Source organism: Sciurus vulgaris, assembly GCF_902686455.1.
Source record: "Sciurus vulgaris genome assembly, chromosome: 10".
Lineage (NCBI taxonomy): Eukaryota > Metazoa > Chordata > Mammalia > Rodentia > Sciuridae > Sciurus > Sciurus vulgaris.
The window spans coordinates 87,176,780-87,201,287 of record NC_136470.1 but is presented as its reverse complement, the minus strand read 5'-3'; the positions used below and the strand labels follow the sequence as shown (position 1 = coordinate 87,201,287).

General features: G+C 40.7%; 1 protein-coding gene across 10 annotated transcripts in view; it reads right to left on the bottom strand.

Annotated features, from left to right (window-relative positions):
- DGKG (diacylglycerol kinase gamma) overlaps window positions 1–24,508 on the bottom strand; it is a 213,766-nt gene that overhangs the window by 7,198 nt on the left and 182,060 nt on the right. For 4 of the 10 annotated variants that reach the window (XR_013757270.1, XR_013757271.1, XR_013757272.1 and 1 more), the window contains 3 exons: window positions 18,385–18,505; window positions 15,918–15,978; window positions 2,629–5,222 (listed from right to left, as the gene is read on the bottom strand). Coding sequence is in view for 1 of the 10 variants with exons in the window: in XM_079100612.1 (XP_078956738.1) it covers window positions 5,124–5,222; window positions 15,918–15,978; window positions 18,385–18,505 (281 nt within the window). In the remaining 9 variants the exon portion in view is untranslated. The other 6 variants (XR_013757275.1, XR_013757276.1, XR_013757277.1 and 3 more) reach the window with 3 other exon arrangements.

The window sequence follows — 24,508 nt, the reverse complement described above, 5'->3', positions numbered from 1 at the left end:
TCAAGTCCTGGTCAAACTACTTGCTCTCTGTTGGATGAGATATTTCCCTTTTCTAAGAATTAATTCCTTTATCTGTGAAATAAGTACAGTAGGCTGTTCTGAATATTAAAAGGGAAAGTACATGAAAAGACCTTAACATTAGTAACTGGTACCTAGTAAGCAACGGATGGGAATTCCCTTTTTTATCTCCCTTTCCTGTTCTCTCTCTACAACAAAATGTCCAAATATGTTCTCCAATATGGTAGAACATGAAGTTGAGCTAAAAACAGTGGCTCCATGTGAACGTCTGTGATTGTGCTCTCCTGTTTTATTAAAACTTGGTTAATATTTGAGGTGTGGGAGTTTCTCTTTCCTTGCCGTTGCAAGTCTGATCTAGGTCTTATATTTGCGATGGGGAGAAGACTTTTGAACTGCTCCTAGGGATCCCCGGTTGAAACGTAAAATCTTTTTTGTCTTATTATAATCCATTCCTTGCCATTACCAGCTGCCCTTGAGGGGACCGGAGTCAGGTCAGTCCTACAATAAATAAGGCTGGTCTAACTGGTCAGTACCCACTAATTTAGAAATCCCTCTTGGAATAATTTTTTTTAATTATTTCAGAAAATAAGAAATACCAAGAAATGCTGTTTAAAAAGAATCAATAGATCTAAAACCGATCTAACCTCTAGAAAACAGTTTCAACAGCTTTTTTGGGCAAGGTAGAGAAATATTGCTTGCTCCCCACTCAATCAGGTCAAGGCAAGAGCAGCCACTGCTGCTCATTCCCCCATAAGGCAGCCCTTTCACCTTGGCCAGCTCCAAGAGCAGTCATTCAGGGGAATAACATTCTATCTTCTACACCTGGATTCTTTAGATGTGGTTCTGTTCTCTGGAGCTACACAGATATAGCAGTTGTCAGGTTTCCCCTTTAATGTCCCTTCCCCTCACCTTATGTCCCTCCGCACTCTTTTCCCCACTCAGAGAACAAAATATCCAGATTCATCATTCTTGCTTGCAGATGTGTAGAGAGGCACAATAAAAATATAGACAAGCACAGAAAAAACAAGGAAGAGTGTCTTAGCTGTGTGCAGTGACACCTGCCTATATTCTCAGTGTGGGAGACTGAGCCCGCAACATAGTGAAAGACAGCTCAAACAAGCAAACACAAAATCCCCAGTGTCTTTGGTGGAGACTTCTTGTCCTAGAAAAGTACTTGCATGTTCCCATCTCCACTGAGAACTAACAATACTACTACACTACCAATAAAAAAATGGTGGGCTTAAGATGGTGTTTTCTACTCTATAGATGTTGAGACACAAAAAATGTCATGGTTCTTTCTTCTGAGTTCTCAGAGCCTCTCTCTATATCTCCTGGAAAGGATCTAGTAATTGACCATAGACCTCTTTCTTCATGGAACATTTATGGATACTTGTGTTTTGGGAGAAACATTCTAGGAAATTATGGTTTCAGATATGCTGAAATGACTGAGATCAGACATTTGAAATGTTTTCAATCTTAGGCTAGGACTGATTACTGTTTGGATATTGAAATCGGTGGCTGAGGAAGACTATGATGTTTCCTTCCTTGGAGAGTTGGTAGACTCTTCCTCCTTCCCTCCCCGCTCTTCCTTCCCTTTAAGGTTAGCATCAGGCACCCACCTGCCTGGGAGTGTTGAGGCAGAGGTCTGTGACATAGGGACTCTGGGAATCTAGATACTTTCCATCCTCAGGATTCTATTTTTGTGGATCCTGATTGTGGCAGTGTTGTACGGAAGGCACAGCCTCGTTGGGACAGGAGGTAACTGAGAGTTTTGGCCAAGAAGAGAGGGGGCTAGAGATGGGAAAAGTTGATGCAATTATTTTTGGCAGGAGTTGGAACCAAAGCAGCAGAAGAGTGTAAGTTTAAGCCTCTCTGGCAAAGTAACTTCCTAATCTGTCACTGAGTATGTGTAAAAAAGTGATTAGTGGGTCTCTATATTTATCATGATTACTCACAAATATGTAATTTACATAATATATACAGCACATTAAGTACTATGTCACCTTATATAATGTGCATATGTATAATGTATATGCATGTTATGTAACGCCAGTCTGGAGGCTCTTCCCAGTTCTGCCAAGTATTTCCTAATTTATTTGGCAATTTTAACGTATCTTTTCCATCTGTGGAAAGAACTCTCTTGAGAGGAACTGGTCTCTGACCTGAATATAATCATTTTGCTAAGTCTATCTCCACTTTCAGAAACTCACTGGGGAAACCCCACAAAGACCAAGGCATAATGAGACACAGCTCCCAGCCCATTGGTCCAGGTATAACACAATGTACTGATGATTTCCTGTTTCACTGTTTTTATTGCTAGTGGGGTGGAAGATGAAGGCAGGTGAGAACATGTCTATAGCATGGTAAGAATCAGAATAAGACATGAAATAAGACTGGGTTCTCCCCTGACTACCTGTGTGGCTTTGGAAGTCACTAAACCTCATTAAACCTCCTTCTCCTCATTAGGGCTGAGATAATAATACCTTTCCGGCTAACCTCAGAATTTTCTGTGGGGGTCGCTCTGATGAGTTACTACTCCACAATAAGAAACCAGTCATGGAGCTTAAAAGATGATTTGTAAGATAGGATTTAACAGCAACCAAGACTTACTAAGGTGACCAGATCAGAAGTGCAATTCCACTGAAGTGCATTACACTCTGTGCCTCTAAGGAGGATTGGGGTACATCTCTCAAGCAACATTAAAGTTCTGTGCATTGGGGTAGAGTGGGTAGAAGCCAATTCTGCATGGTCCCTTCGTGAGACTTGTGAGATTCTGAGAATCAATTCACCTGTTGATGGTGCCATGTCTCAATAGCCTCTGTCTTGGGGTATGAGGGCTGAAACACATACAAAAACTTCTGTAAAAGTCTCAGAATCAGTGACCCTAAACCTGAACCTGCCTCAGTTTTGGGATCAAGTTGCTTCCAAGATAGTACCTGTAGTCATTCTGGAGCTTGTTGGTGGCACCACATAAGATCCCATCAGTAAGGGTATTCTTCGGGTGGCCTGCTCTTCCCCTTGCTTAGCCTTCTGCACTGTTGGTTGAGCAAGATGGTTCCAGATCTCAGTCCAAGATGGTCCTAAATGACTACTTCCTTCAGAGGTGGGCTCCATTTGTGCACACAATCTTAACATTGTCTTTCTCATCCAAAGCTCCTGGCCCAATGCATGGAGATTAGAGGGAGCTCATTGGAATGATGTCAAGCAGCCCATGTTTTTCTCTTGAGAAATCTGAGAGGATGGGGGCTCCAGTGAGCCAAGGGGTAGAGGAAATGTTGCTTTCCATCAATGAAGCACTGCACAGTTGCCCTCAGGAAGGGAGGTAATGTCTGAGCCAGTTGAATGAAGACCACGGAGCTCCTGGCTGGCAGCACCTTGCAGAAAGTGCCTCAGTCCTCCTTGTGACTCTTGACTGAGGCCACTCCAACAGCCAGGGATGTTTCCAAATGAAGAGACTCTGATGACCATGATGAGACATATGGTGGTTTCAGTGTGATGATCTGTCCTGTGTCTTCAACTTCAGACCAACTTCTCTCCAGGTCAGTCCAGAGAGAACTTCTGGAAGCACAAAAAGGTCCCAATCTCTCATCTGGACTTGACCCATCTACATGCGTGCTGCACACTCATTTTTCCATGGCACCCTGGATCCAAGTGGAATCACTTCCCAGAGACCAGAAATGACCCTGTTCCCAATTGTGTGAGTTCTTTCTCTAATTCAGTATCTTCTTCGTGGCCCCTACTCTCAATTAGCCAAGAGATCATGGAGAGAGAAGTCTCATACTTTTCTGAGACTCAATGTCCTTATCTCATAAACCCTGCCTGGCCTATCTTTCTTGGTTGTTTTGATGCTCAGGAATAGGAGTTCTTTTCATGATAAGGACTGCCTTCCATTTCCTTAAACATTATGATCAGCACAAGGAAATGTGTTGACAATGAAATGGTGGAGGGTTTCTTTCCCGCTTTCTATTCCCATACTACCTGTGTTTATTTCCAATCAGTAAAAGTCCAGCAGTAAATAAATATTTATATGTTATATATAAATATATATGCTACATATATACACACATAAGACCAACAGAAGGTTCTTCAGGTCATAATCTGAGAGTGGGAAGTGCAGAGAGGTGAAGGGACCTTCCTGATGGACTGTCTTCCCCCAGCACAGTCCTGTCCTCTCATCTTCTCTGCCTTCAGGAAAGTCTGCCACCAGGGCTTGGAACTCAACAGGAAACACACTTTGGCTCGGGAAAAAAAGAAACTGGGGGTTTTTTTTTTTTTTCCTCTTCCCTTTTTACACAATATTTTGACACCAATTTAAAAAATAAATCCCAGTTTCTCCACTTTCCCTCCCAGGTGTTCACAGAACTAAGAAAATAAATACCACATCTAAGGCGTGCTGCACAGGCAGCTCTGGGGGCTCTTGGAGCCGTCTCTAAACAAACACGCAGCCACCAGGAGAAGGCTTAGGGAAATGAACAAGTGCCCACTGACGGTGCAGAGAACCAGGAATGGAAACACAGCTTTTCCACAGCCTTCTGCCTCCTCAGCAAGTTTGGGGAGATGTTGTCGCTCAAAGGACAACTAAGAAACCATCGCGCGTGCTGAGCCCTGCCAAGGATTATGCTCAGAGAGCTGGAGGCCGATTTGTCTCTGGACAGAAGGACCTTTGTGCAAGTTCTCTGGAACGAAGCTCTTTCCCTTGACCACATCCGATCTCACCGTAGCAGGAACCTGCAGCCGGCTCCTCACGAGCAACTGTGAGGAAACTTGCAGAGCTGGTGAAAAGAAAGAGATTTCTCCTTCAGTCTCAGAGAGTCCTACCCAAGGCCTGTGGGAATCTGGAGATTGCTGCACGAGCCAACCCAACCTGGTGGGCCCTAAGTCTTTTCAAAATGTTCTGGGCACTGGCTGTGTTAGGGATGTATCCATTTATTGAATTAGACTATATGGAAGGTGAAGTTTTCTTCCAGAAGGGTGGCTTTGCTTCCACTAATATTTGTGTGTGTGTGTGTTTGTTTAAGTGTGTGTGTGTGTGTGTGTGTGTGTGTGTGTGTGTAGTTACAGTCTCTTGTTTTCTCTCTTGGGTTAGCTGGCGTTTGGCACACTGTTTAGTCTTTTGAACGGCTTTTCCTCCTCAGTGAAAAGAAGCTGCTCTTCTGGGGAGGCCCCATCATCATGGGCGCTTGGTTCTTGTGAGTAATTTTAATCTAAAAGCAAAGAGGCAGAAAAGAATTAGTGGCAATGCAAATTCTAGAAGCCTAAGGGAGAATGAGTTGCAGAGAGGAAAGAAGGCCAGCTTTGGGCTGGAAGGAGCCCCATGCAGAAGGACAACTGTCCTTGAACGGCTTCAAAATTGGCAACTTGACCCTGACTGGGCCTGGAGTTTGGCACTGCTGGAAGTGAGGGGCGGAAACACTGGGGAGAGACAGGTGTGAGCTTCCCACGTGGTGATCAGCTCGCACCTGTCTTGTGTCCTTTTCTATTCATAGACTGTCAGAATGTCACAGCCGGAGGAGACCTGAGGACCCTTCTCATTCAACACCTCGGTTGGACAGATAAGAAATGGGAGCCCAAGACTTTCACGGGGTCTTAGATTAGCCTAAGTTCATGCGTGGAGGGGCAGAACAGCCAAAGTCCAATTCTTCAGATTCCCAGTCTCCACTCCTGCCTGAGCAGTGGACAGACTCCACCAGCTGACCTGGAGGCTTCAGTTTGACCTCTGACCATGCAGCATCATATAGACAAGTCCCCCAAGTGAGTTCTTTAGGTGTTTTTTTTTTTTTTTTCCCCACAGCCTCCGGGAAAGATCCTACTCTTCTAAAAATATTTTTAAAAATTTTTAGGATTTGTACTTTTTTTTCCTATGTAAACTATAAGTTGATCAGAAGTAAAAGACTGATTCTCATTTGTGCCTTTCTTCTCACCCTCATCCTCAGGGCATGGCTTCAAGATGTTTAATTCCTATTTGAATGTGGGCTTGTGACACTGCTACCGTATTTATCTACATTATCAGTCCGTCAACAACATTTATCAAGTATGACACATGTTCAAAGTGAGGCAGATGACGTGGGGACAGGAGGCACCCAGGATTCAAAGACCTGCGTGTGGGTCCCAGCACTTCCACTTCTTTGCTGTAATACTTAGGACAAACTATTTAGCCTTCAGAGCCAACACTTGCTGAACTGTAGAATGAGGATAAACCATTGTCCTATTTTTTTTTTCCCCACAAAGATCATAGGATATACTGTCAATGAAAGTCCACTGTAAACTCTAAAACGGGAAGCAATGATTATTTAAATACATATTGTCATGTACTGGCAAAGAAAGAGAAAAATGGACATCAAAGAAACAGAATCTATGAGCCCAGGAATCAGTGAACCCAATTTGTGGGTTTTACTACATTATGGAAATGTCAGCATGACCACAGAGAATAGAATTCAATGATCAAATTAATGTAGGGTAAACCAAGCATTGTCAAAAAGAAGTTAGGGGAGGAATGAGAGGAGTCTGATGGGAGCAATTAGGTAGAAATTTAATGATTTGAAGGAAGGGAAGGAAATGAGTTGGTGAAAAGAGAAAGAAGCACTGGGTAGAGAAGCCACCTGTGAACAGGTTGAGTTGGGTCAAGCATGGGAACAGTGGCAGGGATTCAGTGGGGCAGTTGGTTGTTGGAGTGTTTTAAAGGGCAGGTGGCAGAATTGGATTCATGTGAGGTAATGAGAAAACATGAAAGAAAGCTGAAGAATAACATGATGAAAAAAGACTTTGAGGGAAATTATTCAACAGTTGTCATCAGAAAGAGCTCAAGTGGGAATGTTTGGCTAAGCCAGGTTTACCTTTATAAGTCTCCAGGCAGAAGAAGGAAAGGCTGAAACCAAAGGCACGGTGGACACATTAGCACAGCCTGGTGATGGAAGCTAAAAGTGATCCTCAGGTTGGCTTCCACCAGCCTGGAGACCTCAAAGGGGAGCGAGTCCCTCCTGTTCTGTGGCAGTCACCAGAGGAGCAGAAGAATCTGTCCGGCACCATTTTGTGTTGTGTGTCTCACTGTGGGCATTATGTTTGTTCCAGAATTCACAGAGGTAAGGTATACACCGGGAATTCCCACGACACTTATCTGTGGCATGCCAATTTAGCAATCTCAGATGATAGTGATTTGTAGCACATTCCCCTGGGGTCTCTCACTTCTGAGTTCCTGTGGCCCTCAAGGGGAAGGACTTCAGTCCAGAGAAAGGCTGTGGAAGTCCTGACTGATGAACAGGACCGAGAGGAAAAAGTGTGTGTCCTGGCAATGGAGAGGGCTCTGCTTGGGCAGGGCAGCAGCTGGTGCACTGTCTCTGTGTCCTGCTGGTGGAGTCCATTTTTTAGATGATTAGAAGACCTTTGCTTCTCCTTTCTCTCTTTGAGCTATGTGCTTGCTTATTAGCACCTCAAAGGCAAAGAGGAGGAAGTGAAACTCTGATCTTCCCATTTGGATTTTTAGCAATATTGACAAAGATTTTGATAGGGCAGGAGTTTGTACTCCTGGGTAACATGATATTTTGGTCTATTTGTGGATTCTATTAGTATAGATAACTGAGAGAAGTATGAGATCATACCCTCATTTGGGGTCAAAGAGATGTCAGTCTTTTACCCCCAATTAGGAAGGATAGTGGGTAAAATAGATTAGATCCCATTTCAGGCAGTAGTTCGTGGTGCTTAAACTCAACTCTTCAACCTCGGGTAGGAAAAGAATATCCCACATTTTTGTAGTTAATTGGTCAGGTCAGGAAATTAACTAGTCTCCTGATTTTCTTAAGAGTCCTTCATAGCACTCACAGCTCAGACAAGCCCTAAGGATAGTACCCCCATGTTGTTAGTTTCCTGCTCTATCACCAAGAGAATTGACCGAGTAGACTCTTGATGATAGTTAAAAATTCACAAAATTAACACAGCCTATAATAGAGTAAAATTTAAACCTCACAAGTTTTGGAAGTTGACTTGAGGGGGGATTTCTATAAATCAAACACATTTTATTACTTCAGAAGAAGCAATAAACTAAGGGACCTCTTCCTGAATGTTGCCCTCTTGGGGTGAATGATTCAGATCACACCTCATAAATGGCCAATAACCCTAAGTGTGGATCCTTCCCAAATCAGGCTGGCAGTGTCCTAGGTCTGCCCTGATTTCTGCAGGAGATAAGTAGAAGGCACAAAAAATCCTCAAGGGTTTGAAATGCCCTTTGGGATATTTTAAAAAGTTAGGGTAATATTTTCTGCTTAAAGTAGGTCTAAGGGAGGAAGGCAGGGTTGGTATCATCTTCCAGGTCTTGGCTATTCTGGGTTCTCCAAGACCTTAGAACTCCTGCTTCATGAGAGTGTCTGCTGCCACCAGTGGCCTTCAAATGCAGCTGGACAATCAGGTTTCACAGAGATGGAGGAGAAGCAGCATGGGATTTATTAAGTCAGGAATTTCAACTAGATTAGAGGTTCTCAAAGTGTTTCCCTCGACCAACAGAATCTCCATCACCTTGGAATGTGTTAGAAATGCAAATTCTTGGGCACCAGACTCCTGGATTTAAAAAACAAAAATCTGGAATGTAATCAAGTAATGTGTGCATTAAAACCCTTTGGGTTACTCAGGTGCATGCTGAACTTTAGGAATCAATGGACTGATTAACTAGAAGCACCTTCAACTTAGAGGTTCTACTGTCATCCAACTCTGGGAGAAGATTCTGTATTTGAGACTCAAATGATGCCTCCTAACTGTGATAGTGAAGCATGAGAGATCATTTTAAAGTACTGCAATTATGAGACAAGTTGTCTTAATAAATATATATTTTATGTATAAACAATTTTTTTTAATGTTAGAATTTCCGTTTGGGGACCTGGGTTGTTTCTATATTCACTTTTAAGAATTTAGAAAATACAGATAATGTTTAAAAATCAAAGTGGTAATGACTGTTAACTTCTTTGTATATTACTTTTAGTTTCTATGCCTATATGTTTTTAATAAAATTGAAATCAGTTTCTTAATTTGCTTTTTTATTTAACATTATTTTGTAAGCATTTCCAGATCATTAGGTATTTCATTTTAAAGATTTTATTTATACTTTATGCATGTATATATATGTATATGTGTGTTTTTGTGGTGCCAGGGAAAGAACCTAGGGCTATCCATGTGCTCTACCACTAAGTTATGTATTAAATATGATTTTTGACAGCTGAAAATAATTCCATTTGATGAATCTCACAGAGCTTATTTAAACCTCATTCTTGAATATGGGGCTTTTGGGTAATTTCCTTTTTTTTTTTTTTTTTTTGCTATGATGCATGAAATAGAAATTGACATACATCTATGTCTGTATTACATTTAGACTAAATTCCTAGATATATATGAACAATTTTTAAAAATTGTGAAAAGTAAATGAATAGAATCAGTGTGTATTAATATTTACAATGGCTTATAATGGTTCTTAAAATTTTTTTTTTTTTTTTGTATGAGGGATTGAACCCAGGGGCACTTAGCCACTGAGCCGCATCACTAGTCCTTCTTATTTTTTATTTTGAGATAGGGTCTCACTAGGTTGCTTATTGCCTCGCTAAGGTGCTGAGGCTGGCTTTGAACTTGTGATTCTCCTGCCTCAGCCTCCCAAGCTGCTGGGATACAGGTGAGCACCACAGTGCGTGGCTCGTAATGATTGATCTTGAAGCGTGGCTCCAGATGCTTTTCAGAATGGCAGCACCACTTTGTGCTCTTGCTCACTGAGTACTGGTTTCACCACACCCTTGACAGCAATGAATACTTTCTTATGCAAACAAACAAACAAAAACAAACTTTGCTAATTGATAAGTGAAGCATGGCATGGCCTTCTAACTGTTTTAATTTGAAAATCATTCCTTCTTTGTGACACTAAATTTTATTTCATAGGTTAATAGCTCATGACAATTCTATGAATTATTAGTTCACAACTGCATTAGTTTTTTTTTTTTCCTTTTTCCTGCTAAGAGCTGGTTTCTTTTATCTTATGGGAATTAACCTGCTCTTTGATATTGCTATTGCAAACATCTTGTCCTTAGCCTTTTAAATGTTTATTTGATTCTTGACTTGCAGAATTTAAACCGGTTAATAATTAAAAAAAAAAAAGTCACTTTCCTTTCCTTACAAAGGCCATGCCCATGGAATAGTCATGATCATCTATTTTCCCCATAGTTAGTAACATTTTATCTATTTATTTATTTACTTTTCTGTGCAGTGCTGGGGATTGAACAAGCACTCTCCCCAGCTGAGCTATTCCCCAGCCCAACATTTTATTCTTTAGAGAGACTTTCTGTTTTGTTTCTGTTTTTCAAATATAATTTGAAGTGAAAGGTTGGCACATAATACATTTTCACAAACAGGCAATTGCTTGGCAATATGTTAAAACAGTTCTTTCCCTTCTAATTAGTTCCATGATCTTTATTTTTCCTTCATTAGTTTTATGTATACAGGATTTCTTAGGGTTTCTTTATATTATTAATTTCCCTACACAATCTGTGACAAGAGTATATCATTCAAATTATTGTGATTTTATAATTAATATCTTCTGAGAAGTCTTTTCTTGAAGTTTCTTTTATCAAATGCCTTAGGAACTACACTGATTTGTCAAGTAAAAAAATGTTAGAATCTCTGTTTAGGGACCTGGCTTGTTTCTATATTCACTTTTTATTATTAGTTAGGTCTTATAAGTATCTTCATCTTCTTGCCACAATTCAATTTAATACTTTAGGTCTTGTTGTTGCTATTATGACATTTTAACTTTTTGGTGTTATATTCTTTGAATTGATTATTGCTGGTGGTTAGAAAAGCTATCAATTTTGTCTATTTTTCTATAAGACTTCATGGAAATAATTTATCCTATGAGATTTTTGGTTGATTCTATCAGCTTTCTATATACATACATAAATCACCTACAAACAATGTCAGTTTTTATTCTTTTCCAAATAGTTATCTTTCTTTTCTGCTTCATATACATTGCATTGGCTACAACTTCCAAACAACATTAGCATACATGTCTTATCTATGATTTTATCTGTTGTTTTATTATTAAGTAAAATAAATGTATATGGGGTAAAAATATATATATAGAGATATATAAATATTTTGTACTGGGAATTAATTCTATGGGCACTCCTGTTTTAAAAGGTTAAAAATCAGAAATGTAGAATATAATCAAATACCTTTGGGTCATCTATTTATATTATCATGTAATTTTCCTATCTAAACTAATAGAAGACTTCCTTCATTCCTTTAATATGCTCTGAGGGGTGAATGATTCTTTCAACATATTGCTCAAGTCTGTCTATCTATATGTGTACTAGAATTTTTATATTATTCATATTTAAGATTTGTCTGTAGTTTTCTGTTTTTAAATATGATTTTTGTTAGGTGATTGTATCTATCTTCATTCATACAATGGATTGGATAGCTTTCTGTGTTTGTATATATTCTGGAATAGTTTACCTAAATACAAATATTTCCTAATGGTATGGAAGAATTCTGCAGTAAAGCCATTTGACATCATTTTGTATGCAATTCTTTGAAAGCATTTTCCATTTTGTTTATGGTTGCCAAGATTTCCCTTCATTTTGTTAAGAAGTTCATACTCATTAGAATTAAAGTGACTAGCTGGTGGCACACACCTGTAATCCCAGTTACTTGGGAGGCTGAGGCAGGAGGATCACAAGTTCAAAGCTAGCCTCAGCAACTTATTGAGGACCTAAGCAAATCAGCGAGACTCTGTCTCAAAATAAAAAATAAAAAGGACTGGTGATGTGGCTCAGTGGTTAAGTGCCCTTGGGTTCAATCCCCAGTGCCAAAAAAAAAAAAAAAAAAAAAAAAAAAGAATTAAGTTGATTATATACATTATCTTTAAATGAAGCCACTGCCCCATTTATATTTAGATTTTATATTATATATATATTTTTTACATTTGAATATCTCTGACTCTGATTTTTCTTTTTTTTTTTTAATTAGATTTTCAAATGTTTGACACATTTAAGGAGTTAGTTCCAGGTTTTCTTTTCTTTCCTTTCCTTTTTTTTGGTACCAGGGATTGGACCCAAGTGTGCTTAACCACTGAGCCACATTCCTAGTCCTTTTTATATTTTATTTAGAGACAGGGTCCCGCTAAATTGCTGAGGCTGGCTTTGAACTTATGATTCTCTTGTCTCAGACTCCCAAGACACTGATTATAGGTATGTGCTTGTCATTTTCTTTCTTCTGCTTCTCTTAAGTCTGTTTTATTATTGTTATTATAATTTGGGGATTATTCATATTTTTTTTCTTTTGGTATGATAAAAGTAGATGAGGTTTTGAATTTACTGCCAAATACAATTTAGGCTATATTCTATAAGGTCTGAACTATGGCTTTCTTATGTTGATAATTTTTTTCAGTACTCCGTAATGAAATCCCATTGAACCTATTGTTCTTTAGAAGAATTTTAAGTTTCCAAGGGACTTGATTTTTGTTTTTTCATTTAATTGTGTATTAGTAATCTCCAGCTTTATTGCTTTTTGCTCAAAGAAAATGACCTTCGTAATTTCTGCTCCTGGATTTCATAGTTTTGTTTTTTTTTTTTTTTTTTTTTTTGGGGGGGGCGGTCAGTAAACTAGTTTGTGATCTATTTTTGCAAATTATCTATCCTTGAAAAAAATATGACATTTAAATTATTTATAGGTTACAGAGTTATTTTATTCAAATTATGTGTCATTTATGTATTTATTTTAGCTACTTAGAGACAAACAAATGTTTTAAAAGTTTCTTAATAACTGTCTTGCTGTCAATTTCTCCTTATATCTTTTTTCCTTAGGATATGTATATATATACATTGTTTTATCACAGTATATATTTTAATTGTCATTAAATATGTAAGATTTTATGACCACCATATCTCATAATTGAGTTTGTTTGTTTTGAGAAAGGCTCTCATTATGTTTCCCAGACTGTTCTTAAACTTCTGGGCTCAAGTGATCCTCCTGCCTCAGCCTTCTGAGTAGCTGGAACTACAGGCGTGCACCACCCTGCCCAGATATTTTAAATGTACTTTTAAATCAAATGAACAATGTCTTTTGTTATTCTGTTTAGCGTTTTCAGTGTGTGAAAGTATAGTTTGCCTCCAATTAACATAATTAACATCATTAGTTCCTGTATTTAATTTCTCTACACTTGATAAAAGGTGTGTGTGTGTGTGCGTGTTCTTTTCTTTTGTTTTAGTTATACTTGTTGTAGGGAAATACATTTGGATTTTATTTTACATTATTGTGGTACTGGTGGTTGAATCCAGTGAGGAAAGTGCTCTACTACTTTTTATTTTTATTTTGAGACGAGGTCTTGCTAAGTTGCTGAGGCTGGCCTAGAAATTTGCGGATCCTTCTGCTTTGGTCTCCGATTCCTGGGGATTCCAGGTGTATCTTGGCTTGGATGTTAATTTTCAACCCAACATGAAGGTATTAGTCTTTAAATAGAGGACCTTAACCCCTTTAAAAATCAATATTGATATATTTAATCTTAATCTCTTCATCTTACTTCAAAAAAATTTAAATGTTGGTTTGTTATCTGGTTTCTCTGTGTTTTGCTATACTGACAGAGAGCTTTTATATTTCAAATTCTCTCGGATTTGAAAGGTTGTATGCTATTTTTAGTTTCATTAGTGAACATCTAGTTATTAAATTTCCTTCTGATTTATATATTTTAATTATCAAAGTGAAAACAGACTCTGAGAAAGTTAACATATTTTTACTGTCCCTTCAACAATGTGTCCCATGGACTTTTCACTATAAACCTAGGTTTGAGATCCAGGTTATTAATGTTTACATTATACATCTTCTCTCTCAAGGAATGAGTTTTTGCTATTTGCATTCATGAGCATGACCCTATTTGGTTTTTAGACTTAGTTTCAATTTAACCTAATTTCAGTTTTTACCAAAAGTTCTTTTGTGCTGTGATGTTCCCATCTTAAACCCTTAATTCTGAATCACTTCTTAGCTGGTGTGTGCCTTCAAGAAAACGTTTCAACAATGGATACATTTGTTTGAACCCTTTCAATTTTAAGAACAACTTTGTTACCCTTTGTTATGGACTCAACTGTGTCCTCTCAAATTCAAATGTTGAAGCTCTCACCCCCAGTTTAATTATATTTATATACAAGACCTTTAAGGAGGTAACTAATGTTAAATGAGATCACAAGGATGGGGCCGCAACCCAAAAGAACTGGTGTCCTTATAAGAAGAGGAAGAGATGACAGGAGCGTGCACAGAGGGAAGGCTGGATCAGCATACAGGTGGCTGGCTGCAAGTCAGGAAGACACCCCATCATATATCCACCTGCTGGTACCTTAACCTTGGCTTTCCAAACTCCACAATTGTGAGAAAGTACATTTCTGTCATTCAATGCATTAATCCATGGTGTTCTGCTGGGGCCACCAGAGCAGACTAAAACATTTTCACACATAGATTTCTGGACTTCACACCATACCACCATAGAGTCACATAGCTTTCCCAGTGAACTGTGCTGGCTCTAGGGTAAGAGTGATATGGAGGAAGTGTAGGGGTGGGGATGGGAGTCATTTTAAAAAATCAGTGCTTGAATGTAGAAAAATGACAAGTCAGTTTTCAGATATGGAGCCAGGTGGGAGAAAGTTTGATTTCTTTCTTTTTCTTTTCTTTTCTCTCTCTCTCTCTTTTTTTAAGGAAGCAGGAAAAGCTTGGATGAATTGTTTTCAACTCAACTCCATCATAATGATAAATAGTGGAAATTCCCTCAATCCTTCCTATTCCAGCAAGGTGGAATGATATTATTGCTATTATTAGTTTTTGCTATGTGTTTTCATCTTTTCATTAGTCTTCATAAGACTGAGGCAAGATTTTGCAAAGAACTTTCTATTTTTATAGAAATTTCTATTTTCAACCTTTCCAGAAGATGCTATTTTTTCTCAGTAGGCTCATGAAAACCTCTCTCTAGAAGAAGACAACTCAATGTTCTGAAGGGCTTAAAAAGAGGTTACTAAGGTAGCTGAGGAAGCTTAGAAACACGTCTTGGCTTTTGTGAGAGTTGCATATTTGCGAGCATACGGAGGTTAATAGCCCGATAGAGGCCCTGAAAACTGGGACAATGGGGGTTTCTCTTCCCCCACGGAATTTCTAACTCCATGGAGAATGAACCAAGAAGGAAGGAGGCCTGGCCTGTGCAGAAGTGATGTAAGGAGAGCTCGCATGGGTGCTGCAAGAGAAGGGGACTGCTCCCTTTGTTCATCTGTTGTGTCCTCTATTCATGGTTCAACACATTATTGTGCAAATAGCACACATTGGGCACTGTGCTAGGAGCTGGGTGGCAATGCCATAAACAAAGTAGGTAACCTGTAGGTGACCTTTTGGTGGAGTTTCCAGGAAGGTGCTCAAGGCGGTGGGTGCACCTGTAGGGAAGCACCCCTGTGCACTGTCACTGTGGGAATTTTCCCCAGTGGTCACAGAGGGGTAGAAGTCCTATGGTAGGTGTGCAGATTGAGCTTCTACCTAAGGGAGTATCTTCTAACAATCAGACTTGCTAGCCAGCAGGACAATCCTCCTTTAGTTGTGGTATGTTCCCTGCCCTAGGACAGTTCACCCTGCGTGGGTAGAACTTCCACATTCGCCATGTAAATTGTGAGCTCCTTGAAGACGGGTCTGCACCTTGTTCTGTTTGGTATCTGGTGCTTCACGGTGCCTGGCATTCAGTAAACATTTGGCAGGTGATGCGTGGGTGGGGAATAAAGTGGAAAAGGGCTGCACCAGGTCTTCCAAGGTCCCTGCATCTCTGAGATGCAGTGATTTCATATCAAGTCATTGACCAAGTGGGGGTCAAAAATCAAGCTCTCACCCCCATCTCCAAGACGGGCAAAACTCACCGTGCAACATGGCTGCATCCAGGGCTCTCCATCCACTTGCATGGGCAGCAGCTTGTTGGTCCTGGAATCCCCAAAACCGAGATAACACAGTGAGCTTCTCAGAGCTGGAGAATCAGTGTGGTTCCCACAGGGGAAAAAGAAGTGGGAAAACCTTATCTGTCCACCTACCAGTGGTTTTCTAAGACTCTCTGAAGTGATTTGTTAAAAATGGAACCCAAGGCCCCACTCAGGGATTTGATTGGCAGCTCTGGGGCTGGGTGCCGAGGTCCTCACTTTAAGAAGCACTAGTGGGTGATTGTGTTGCATTGGTCATAGGACCCAACTTTGAGAAACACTGATGTGTGTGAGCAATAAAAGCCACAGAAGTCTGGGATAGAGTGGCCAGCAACAGGGCAGACCACTGCTAGGCAGATCCTCCTCAGTCCAGCAATCAACCAGAGGGAGAGCACCACGTGCCCAAAGCCCTGCTCTGGAATGGAAAGGCCTGGTCTCTATGTTGAGTGAGTGGTTGCATCATGTCCATGAGGTAACGTCTCCAAGCTGCACAGGGTACAGCTCAGGGCTGAGTATGTGTTGCCTTGTATTTTATCCTGAACAACAGTATGACCTGGGGTCCCATGGACTGTGGAGTTGGCTTAACTGGGAAAGGAGGCATCCAGGAATACTGTTCTCAAGGATGGAGGTAGAGGGTGGGTGGGGGGTGGGTGGATGGGGGTTGCGGGGAGCATTGCTTTCTTACTGAGCACAAGGCTTTTTTTGGCATAGATTCTTGAAAGGACAGATATGAGATCTTCTCACTTCTCCTGTAAGGCTGTGAACTTAAACTCCATTACCTTGGGGAGGAAAGGTGGCCCTTTGGAGGCCACTGGTTGGGGTGATGGGATCAGATAACCCCCACTAGCTACAAAGCCCTCACCTGGGTTTGGCATCTGCCCTGTTTTTTTAAAATGATGAAATGAGAGGCAAACGTTGTATTTTGGTGTGCTGACTCTCCGGCTGATCTTGAGGATATTTAATAATAAAAACAATAAATATAATAATAAAAACAAATAATCAGAGGAAAGAGTGGCATTTTGGCACTTAGGGCTTAAGAGGGGAACTGGGAATGCCCAGAAGGATGGGGCTCCTAGCTTGTCCCCTGTTTCTATCTGGAAATAGATTTACTGAATATGAAGAAAAGCTTCATAGATTTTAGATTCTTCAGGGATCAGGATGTATCCTTCTTCTTTTTAAAAATATTTTTTAGATGTTGATAGACCTTTATTTTATTCATTTATTTTTATGTGGTGCTGAGAATCGAACCCAGGGCCTCACACATGCTAGGTAAGTGCTCTGCCACTGAGCCACAACCCCAGCCCATGATGTATTCTTGGTGGTCTACATAAGTTATGGCCTTGATGAGTTGACAGACTGGATTCACTCAGTATTAGAGACCTGGAGAGTGGACAGGGTTAGAGAGATTGGTCTGGAAAACAGGGTCCCCATCATGACAACAGCTCAGAAACAAAGGGGAGCAAAACTCTAGGGGAATAGAAAAGACAGAGAAGACAAAGCCGGCATGAAGAATAGGGGAAAGTGGAACAGAGAGCTAGGAAACATCAAGGCAGCAGCTGTGGGGACATTTCTGAGAGATTCGGGGTAGTACCATGAGCAGAGTTCCCCCAAATATGCTGTGACGACACTTGCCCAAGGGGTTCTGGGAGAAAAAAGTCAAATACCTGTGGGAAGCCCCACATGCTGCGGCCCCTCCAGGACATGCCTGGGCAATACTAATAGATCTGATCTGTAACAAGTGAATGAAAAAAGGAAAGGACAAAGACTTTTGAAATATTCAGATGGGGAAGGAATCTGAGAAAAGAAAAAATGTGACTAGTTGCATTGCTCAAACAGAGGTAACCGAAACCAGAGGATCCCTTTTAGTAGACCCCCCCATCTTCCAGATCTGCAGTGACTGACTATGTAATCTGTACCTTGAAAAGCTGTCATCTTCTTAGTCAATTACGACCAGTTTGCTAATGGTGATGGCTTAACATGCAGAGGTGTACAAGAAATAGCATTTCCAAGGCTACTATCCAACAGAGCAGAGCAGAGCAAAGCACCTGGTGTTTATCAGTGTGCCTCCTGGCATACATCTAACCTTTTAATTTGTAAAGATTAAAAAACATAAAGAAGTGGGCCTCTGGTTCTTTGGACTTCCTAATCTTATACTCCTATTTAGAGAATTTCACTAAGACATTTTAAGAACACAGCAAACCACTTGTGGTGGACCCTCTAGTTGCTATCTTGGATGGTGGCCTCCTATCCTGCATGGGAAATGGTCTATAAAGATGTTGTTTACAAACCTTACCAAGCTTCTGTCCTCCCCTTTCCCAGCTCTGAAATCCAGAGATAGCTTCCTGGTTATTGTCTGCAAGAATGTTTAGAAAGGTAGGGAAGCTCGGAGGCTGTAGGGTGACAAGGAGCGTACCTGATGGTGACAGAGGAACATTGTGCCAACCTCCTGCCCGCACTCTTCAGGCCGGTGTAGATCTGCCCCATCTCCATGGCTCCCTCGAGCCCCACCACTTCAAGGAGCTGGTCACTGAGGTCTGCAGAGTGAGACAGCAAAAGCACTTCATGCGTCTCTTTGTTTCTCAGACTGGCTCAAGTCAAAAGGTCTGATCCCTAGATGGCCAACCCAGATCTGCAGCATCCTTTCATCTCCACAACGGCTTTTTCATACTTACTCTGCTTTCCCCAAAGGTCAATAAATGTACCTTTTCATGAGCAAAAGCCCAGTTCTAGTGTAAAAAGGATTGGATTCAGAACACAAATTTGCATCCAATGAATAGGATGATGTATCGCCAGGCCTCTTCAAATGTTGAGTGACAGAGACGATGAACCCGCTACTTCTGAGATAATCTTCAATACCACCCCCAGCCGATAAAGACACATGACTTGGGACCAGGAGAGAAGGAATGTTGGTCAAGGTCATTATCTACTCTTTTCTCAATGTCTGAACAACATTTTGGCCCTCTTGACAAGGACTGATGGTTAATTAACCTCAAATTTGGCCTGTGGTAAGCCACTGGTGAGCCAAACCTCCTTGGACATGCCTAAGAAAATCAGTGACCTCTTTCAGGACACCAGGTTCCTAATCCAAGCCAAGGAAAAGAATATTTCACCTACACCAGATTATTGTGGGTCCACAACAGAAAAGGAGGGGTAGAAAATACAAGTCTCAGGCTCAGAGCCACCCAGGATCAGTGGCCTCCTGTGGTGGTGGCAGTTGCTTCTGATTCAGAATCTGGAAGTGGTCCATTTTGTCACAGTTCCTAAGGCTTGGATTTTGCCTCCCAATTTCCCTTGCGAAAGCCATGGCAGGATTAATGTTTGATGTTGCATCCAAGACTCACTTTACAATGCAACTTTTATATATTTAAAACAGAAACAAAATTAAAAGGCAGGGTTTTTAAAAGCTTCTGTTCCTTTGCCTACCCAGGCAAAAGTACCTTTCTCACAGGTTGTAGCTCATCACTAGTAGGCTATTAATATCCACAGACCAGAAAACTGGGTCTATCTTAAGGCTTTTGTTTATTTAAAGGATGGTTTCTGTTCTCTAAAGGGCCTCCTGATACAGTGTAACAGTGTTTTAGATTGGCAGGAGATATTTGGGTTGGTCTTTACTCTTTTGTTTGGAAGACTATAGTTTAAAAAACATTCTCTTGATGGATGTATTTCTAATGAAGGCAGCTAAACAAAGCATGGGGCTGACCACAGATGTGTCAGCATTGCACAGTTTAAACTCCTGATGATCACTGATGGACATCAGCTGCCTGCAGATACACAGATTGTAGTAGTCTTTCTGACACAGGCGTGCAGCTCTCTCCTCTATATCCATCGACACTCCATTCGCCTTCCCAATTACTCCTCACCAAACACCCATGAAAAGATACTGTCTCCTTAAGCTCTCCATCTCATTTGGATTTGGGACAAGAAGCCATAAAAGGTCAATGTTTGTTTAGGAGAATGCTCCAGGCTCTCTGAAGGAGTTTGGAGCTAATAAACAATGAATGTCTAAACCTCTAGTCACTTAATTAGTTCCCTTCTTACCAAAGAGGGTAGACTAACCATTGGATAGTCTTAGCTTACTGTGCTAATCTAATAGTGTCTGTGGAAACAACATGGGCCATGGGCAGGAGAGAGAAAGAGAGAGAAAGAGGAGGTGGTAGAGGGGGAGGAGAGAGAGGAGGGGGAGGTGGCAGGAGAGAAGAAAGAAATGAATAGAGTGCTTCTAGGGGTGAGGAGGGTGGGGGAGGTTTGTTGGGGTAGGAGAGAAGGAGAACTTTTTAAAAGTTTCTCTAGTGGCAGAGACAGATGTCTTAAAAAAATGCTGCTCTTTGTATCAGCATTTGGTATCTGACAGTGCTGTGATAGTTCAATGTTTTCCCTCCTTGAAACATTCCCTGGTAACAAAATGTTCTAAGAAGCAGGGGACTTAATAGACTCCAGCGTTTCAGCTTTACAATGTCTTGGTCTTTTAACAAATTTTCCTGCTGAATGGCTCTAACTCTAAAGTTGTTATCACTTCCCACACATTACCTTGTAGCTCTCACTTCCCACACATTACCTTGTTTCCTAGCTCTAGAGAAGTAATGAAGGCTGATCTCATCAGCATGAGTGGGTGGGTGGGGGCAGGGGCTTACACAGATGTGTGACCCAGGAGAGAACTCAGGGGAAGGGGCTAAGATCTTGCTATCCTTTTTCCCACTCTGCCTTTGGATTTGTGCTCTGAGAATCTTCCCTGGCATAAAGAGGCAAGGATGATTCCTGTCTACTGGGTGAAGCAAGATCTGACTGCTCTTCTCCTCTACACTGCCTCACTGATCTTATTTTCAACTTTCTACCAAGAAATTGTGACTTAAACCCATTTAACTTTGTTTTCCAAACTTACTAAACAACAAGACCCTTCTTTAGTGTGGTACCTATACACAGCCCACGGTAGTAGCATTTTTGCATCACATTTTTGGAAATTCTGGCATTACCTAATCCTCTTGACTTCCTTTATCACAGAGATATTTAGGTGCACATTAACTCTGGTGTTAAAAGGAAAAGACAAGGGAGGTTGGGCATGTAGCTCAGGGGTAGAGTGCTTGTCCAGCAGTGTGAGGCCCTGGGTTGGATCCCTGATGCCAAGAAAGAAAGAAAAGGACCAGGCATTGTGGCACACACCTCTAATGCCAGCAACTCCAGAGGCTCAGGCTGGAGGATCACAAGTTCAAAGCCAGCCTCAGCAACTAGGGAGGCTTTGTCTCAAAAAAATGGGGATGTGGGCATGTGACTCAGTGATTAAGTCCCTCTGGGTTTAATGCCCCGTACCAAAAAAAAAAAAAAAAAAAAAAAAAAAAAAAGTAAAAGAAATAAAATGAATTTAGTGTCTAGGCACATATAACAATTAGTGTTTAGAACACAGAATCCAGGGTTAGGACAGCTGGTATACCCAGTGTCTGTTTACCCATAAGCACCAATGATTCTGAATATGATTTTGGCAATTCACATCATCTCCGTATTGTCTTTACACTATTCATCTTGTTAGTATTTAACATGGATATACCTTAGTATAACAGAAATTCATTCATTCACTCACTCATTTATTCAACAGTTGAACATCAACCAAGTTCCAGAAACTGTATCAAGAACTGGTAATATGAAATGTTCTCCTCTTGAAGGACTCTTGGCCAAGAAAGAGAAACAGAATTAGGTGTAGAAAATGCCATAATTAAACTATGGGAACAAGGAAGCCCAAGTGGCCGATTCTGTTTGGGCAAGGTACAGAAGGTAGGTGTCAAAGATATTTAAAAAGGTGTTGAAGGCTGAGTGCCAAGGTAGTTTGCTGGGTTGAGAAGAGGAAGGAGAGAGGACATTCTAGGAATAGGGATAATGGTCATGCATGGGGTTGGATAGGCACCGGATGGAGAAAAAAAATTCATTTAGCAATAATCCTACTTGGCAATTTCATTAGAAAATATATTTTTAAAAATTTTTCCCTAAGGAGAATTACTGTCCAGAGACTCTTTTTGGCCAGAGCTAGAGAGAAGGATCTCCAGGCCAAGCTTGGCCAAGCATGACTCCTGTTATTCTTTGGTAAGAAAGCTTTGCTCACTGCTTTGTGTACAGCACTTACTATACACTCTTCAGGAAAGAGAGAAGGTAAGTTATGGCAAACAGAAGGAGACTATGGAAGCACAGGAGGAATGGCAAGGTCTATGATATAAGTTCTGATCTGGCCCACTGGATCAGCCTTCACTATACAATTTTACAAATACAAATTTGATTATGTTATCTTATACTAAAGATCCTCAGTGGCACCAAGCAGAACACCAAATGCTGGGCAAGAGGAGAAAACAATGTTCTTTTCCTTACACTGATGAGGTAAACCAGGAGAAAATCTTTTGGAAAGAATTTGGCCAATTGTAATAAGTCCTAAAGTTCTCAGACTGCTTAATTCATGATTTTCTTTCCTGGGATTTATGAGAAATCATTAACAGAACCCAAATTTGTGCAAATACATATATTTTGTCATCATATAAATTTTTAAAATAGTAAAATTCCCTCCCCCATTCCACTGGTATGGGATCAGTTAAATAAATGACATGGTATCCATATGATGGAATTTTTTGCTGTCATTAAATATTTACAAAGTCAATAATATTAAGTATATTTATGTTACAATGTTAAGTGAGAAGTCAAGATATAAGTTTACTTATAGAGCATGTCTTGAGTAGAATAGGCTTGGAAGAAAAGGACACATCCCAGCAAAATCTTAACAGAGGTGAGTTCTGGATTAAATTTAAATTAAAGATAATCGCTATTGCTTTCATTTGCTTTCTTAGGTGTTTCCTATTTTCTTTAAGTAAGCATTAATAGTATAACCTAAAAGTCACTGAAAAAACCTAGCAGTTATTTTTTCATGGTAATAAATGTCAAGTGTCATCAAGTGTCTCTGGATTGCCATGCCTGCAGTTTAATTTAGATACTTGTCAGATTCTCCCTAGTAGATATGATCAAAGAACAAGGGACAGGAGATAGGTGGACAGGAGATAGGTGCAATTACTGTGCCACAGAGTCTGAGTTGAATAGGGAAAGAGATGAAGGATGGATGAAAAAGGAGAAGATAAGTAGAGACTCCAGAAATTCTAGAACAAGAGATGGAGGGAAAGAGAAGGTTGGGAAGAGGCACTGTGGGCAGTGCCAGTTGATGACAGATTCCACTTGTGGCCTCAAAATCGGGCAGCTGAAATGGATGATGGCGATGAGGATCCGAGCAGTGTTAGAGTTACCTGGGAGCTTTTAAAAACAACGATGCCCAGGTTTCACCCTATGCCAGTTAACTAGAATGCACGGGCATGGGAAAGAAGCATCAGTAATTGTTTTAGATACTGGGTAATTCCAAACTGCAGCACAGCTTGGGTCCACTGGGCTGTGATTGGTCTGTTGACTTCTCAGAGCCAAGTTCTCAGAGCTCAGCCTCAGCATCATCTGGGAACTTGTCAGAGATGCAAATTCTTGGGCCCCACCCCAGACCTCCTGATTCAGATGCTGGGGGTGGGGTTGACTTCAGCAGTCTGTGTTCTAACAAGCCCTCTGGAAGATTCTAAGACCCATTCAAGTTCCAAGAACTTGAGCCTGAGGCAATAAAGCTGCCCAAAATGTAGGCAGGAGTTGGAGTGAAGAATACAAGTAAGTTACTTCCTGACAGCTTTGATCTAGAGCTTCCTCAGTTGAAAACCAGGGACAGTAATATTGACCTCAACATTTAGTGATGAGATTTAAATGGCAGACGGTAGGTGAGAGTGCCAGGCACATTGTACCTGTTTCACTCCGTTTTCTCCATCTACACTCTGACAACTCCCAACTATCTGCCTACTTACCTTCTTTGAGTCATGTACAAGAGTCCCCAAACCATAATATTTTTATTAGGCTTAAAAACATTTTTGTAAGTCTTCAATGTTCCTCACCATTTTTCACTTCCACACAGAGGCTGGAAATTCTTCTAGGAACACTACTCTGTACTAGAGCCCACCCCAATGGCCTCATTTTTACTTAATCACCTCTTCAAAGGCCCTTCTACAATACAAGTCACATTCTTTTTTAAATTATTTTTAAAAAATATTTTTACTTGTAGGTGATCACAAGACCTTTATTTTGTTTTTATGTGGTGCTGAGAATCATACCCAGGGCTTCACGCGCACTAGGCGCATGCTGTAACATTGAGCCACAACCCAGACCCTGTGGTCACATTGTTTAGACCGCGTGGGCATCCCACTTGGTTGGATTTTTCCTTCTTTCATCTCTTTCCTAACTTTGATCCCTTTTCTACTTTTATCCCAAAGCTCCATCTTGCTCTTGTTTCCTTAGTCCAGCCCACTGTTGGGAGAAGGGACCACAACTCAACACTGACAGGTAAAGCTGGCAAAATACTTGTATTTAAGGGACACACCTGACTGTTCACTCCTTCCTTCAGACCTTTTGGGACAATATCCGAGTCCAAAATCAAGGTGCCAGCTGAGCGTGGTGGCACACACCTGTAATCCCAGTGACTTGGGAGGCTG